This window comes from Danio aesculapii, chromosome 19 (assembly GCF_903798145.1).
Source record: "Danio aesculapii chromosome 19, fDanAes4.1, whole genome shotgun sequence".
Classification (NCBI taxonomy): domain Eukaryota; kingdom Metazoa; phylum Chordata; class Actinopteri; order Cypriniformes; family Danionidae; genus Danio; species Danio aesculapii.
Genome location: NC_079453.1, coordinates 12,754,480 through 12,757,509, shown reverse-complemented (window position 1 = coordinate 12,757,509; position 3,030 = coordinate 12,754,480). Strand labels below are relative to the sequence as shown.

The window sequence follows — 3,030 nt, the reverse complement described above, 5'->3', positions numbered from 1 at the left end:
CTTGCCGTGTGCGCTAAGGGCATATAAGGCAACATGAGACCATATAAATGACATCTTGGTGCATTAAGTGCCCATCCCCTTACCTCATATCAGACCAATTCAAGCTCTTAGATATACTAAACACCCATCTAACACCCCTCTCACGCCCCCTTTTTTTCATCCCACCCACCAAATAAAATATAACAACCCTCCAAACACAAACTTCCTCATCATCTTGGTGTATCTTTCCTCATGCAGATTGGAGAGAGTTCAACACTTGACTTGATCCTGCTATTCCTCCAGATGGAATAACATGGAGATCCTATAAAAAATGAATATCTGATGTTTATTAGTTGACTACGAATCTACAAAATGGAGCTGTCTGCATCCAGCTATGTATCAATGTTGGTCTACATCTTCACCTTCTTGCTTGGATTTCCCGGCAACCTCCTGGTTCTCTTTGTGTACATCCGGAAGGCTCGAAAACACGGCGCAACTCCAAATGTAGTCTACGCTCTTAACCTTTGCGTGGCAAATCTTGCTCTAGTGTTGTGGATGCCAGTCAAAGTGGCTGAGACGGTGCTCCAAGGTTGGGAGCTTCCAGCTTTGGTTTGTCCCGTTTACAGTTTCTTTCTGTTTTCGTCAGTCTATGGAAGCAGTTTGATCCTCACTGCAGTCGTTGTGGGCCGCTACCTGAGCATTGCATTTCCCATCACTTACAAGATCTACCGCAGGGCACGGACTTCTTGCCTGGTAAGCGCCGTCTTGTGGGCTCTAGTGTTCTTACACTTGGGTTTTGCTGTTCTCGCTGAAGGAGGAGGACATTTTGTGTCTTTATCAGAGCAGAATGTGTCTGCTTGCTATGAAAACTTCACCAAGGAGCAGTTGGATGTTTTGGTGCCATTGCGCCTGGAGATGGCACTGCTGCTTTTCCTGCTGCCGCTTGTTTTGTCAGCATTTTGTACGTTGCGTTGCCTTGTCCTTGTCAGACACTCATCTTTGCCTTCTTGTGGGAAAAGAAGAGTGTTAGCCATTGCCCTCTCCACTTTAATAGTGTTTGTGGTTTGTTATGGACCCTACAATGTTTCCCACATAGTGGGTTTTGTGTTGTACACTAATGTGGAGTGGAGAAGCGAAGCCATGCTTACCAGCTCCTGCAATGTCTTTCTTGAGCCTGTGGTCATGCTAATGCTTTCTCCGTGGACGCCGAGGGATCTGCTGGACAGATTGTGTCGCAGGCGAAGAGACGCTTCACGCAAGTGGTGGGATCAGAACTACTGCAACAGGGTTTCCAGGAATCCTCAAACAACAACGACACAGGTGGCATCAATAATAAGCCATGGAGAATCTGAAAAAGCGAGAGCAAACACAACAGACTTGTCAATAAATGTGACCTGATTAGGTATGGGGTTCCATTTGTGCCAAAATTCCCTTGCCTGCTTTGTACTTCACATTTGTCTTCGTCTACTTGATGTCGTCTCAATCTGTCGTCCTGTCGGTTTTTCTGTTTTGTACTGCCATATTCTATGGGGTATTCTGTCATCTGATCTGTTGTCCTTATTGTTGTCTATTCATCTTTACTGTCATCCTTACCGTTGGATTTGCTGTCAACCTAATGGTCGTCTGTTCTGTCGTCTATGCTGTCGTCTATACTGTCATCCTTACTGTCGTCTATACTGTCATCCTCGCTGTTGTCTATACTGTCATCTTTGCTGTCGTCTATACTGTCATTCTTACTGTCGTCTATGCTGTCGTCTATACTGTCATCCTTACTGTCATCTATGCTGTTGTCTATGCTGTAATCCTTACTATCGTCTATACTGTCATCCTTAAGCCGCCTTTCCATGTCAAAATAGTGTCTCTACTCAGAATGCTCCCTTGAAACCTGTAATGCCTAAAAAAAAATATCGACGACAGTAAAGATGACAGTAAACGACCATAAGGATAACAGAATAAACTGCAGCATGGATGGCAGCATAGACGATGGTAATGACAGCATAGACGACAGTAAGGATGACAGTATAAACGACAGCATAGACGACAGTATGGACGACAGAACAAATGTCAGCAAAGACGAGGGTAAGGATGACAGAACAAACGACAGCATAGATGACGGTTAGGATGACAGAACAGACGACCATTAGGACGACAGCATATACAACGGTAAGGATGACAGTAAAGATGAATAGACAACAATAAGGACAACAGATCGGATGACAGAATACCCTATAGAATATGGCAGTACAAAACAGAAAAACCGACAGGACGACAGATTAAGACGACATCAACAGACAACATGTACGTAAACAATGCTGATTTTCCTGAACATGTGGGCACTGAGAGTAGACGAAGACAAATGTGAAGTAGAAAGCAGGCATAGGAATTTTGGCACAAATGGAACTCCATAGATTAGGGTACGGCAAGACACTCATGGAACAAATGAGATTTTGAACATGGATTTTTATTGTATTTTCTAAATGAGAGAACAGAGATTTGTTTCACTTTCGTAGAAGAAATTTTTTGAGTGTTGAGAATTTGTGGTCATTGTTAAAGATATTGGATGAAAAAGATTATGTTCTTATAAGAACCTGCACATTTTTAGATAAAAGGTGTTTGTGAGTACACTGTAAAAAGTGAAAAAGTAAACTAATTACCAGTTTTGGTGGAACTACTTTGAAATTGTAGCAGTCCTCACATTACGTTCTTTCTTCAGGTTATTTTCCAACTTGTAGAATACTTTATGAGTTTTAATTTCAATTTCTGTTGTTACTTGAATAATATTTTACAAAATTACAGTAATAAATGAAACCATAGGATGTGTGATTTACCAGGTGGCACGGTGGCTAAAGTGGTTAGCATGGTTGCCTCACAGCAAGATGGTCACTGGTTCAAGTCCCGGCTGGACCAGGAGTCCTTTCTCCGTGGAGTTTGCATGTTCTCCCCGTGTTTGCATGGGTTTCCTCTGGGTGCTTTAAAAGTCCAAGGACATATGCCGTATAGGTGAATTGGGTAAGCTAAATTGTCAGTAGTGCATGTGTGTGAATGAGAGTG

The 3,030-nt window shown here is 42.6% G+C and overlaps 1 protein-coding gene across 1 annotated transcript; it reads left to right on the top strand.

Moving 5' to 3' along the window:
* The first annotated feature begins 351 nt into the window (after window positions 1–351).
* si:dkey-211g8.9 (free fatty acid receptor 2) lies at window positions 352–1,377 on the top strand. The gene has a single exon (XM_056479279.1). It carries the CDS (start codon window positions 352–354, stop codon window positions 1,375–1,377), a length of 1,026 nt encoding a protein of 341 aa, XP_056335254.1.
* Window positions 1,378–3,030: the final 1,653 nt, after the last annotated feature.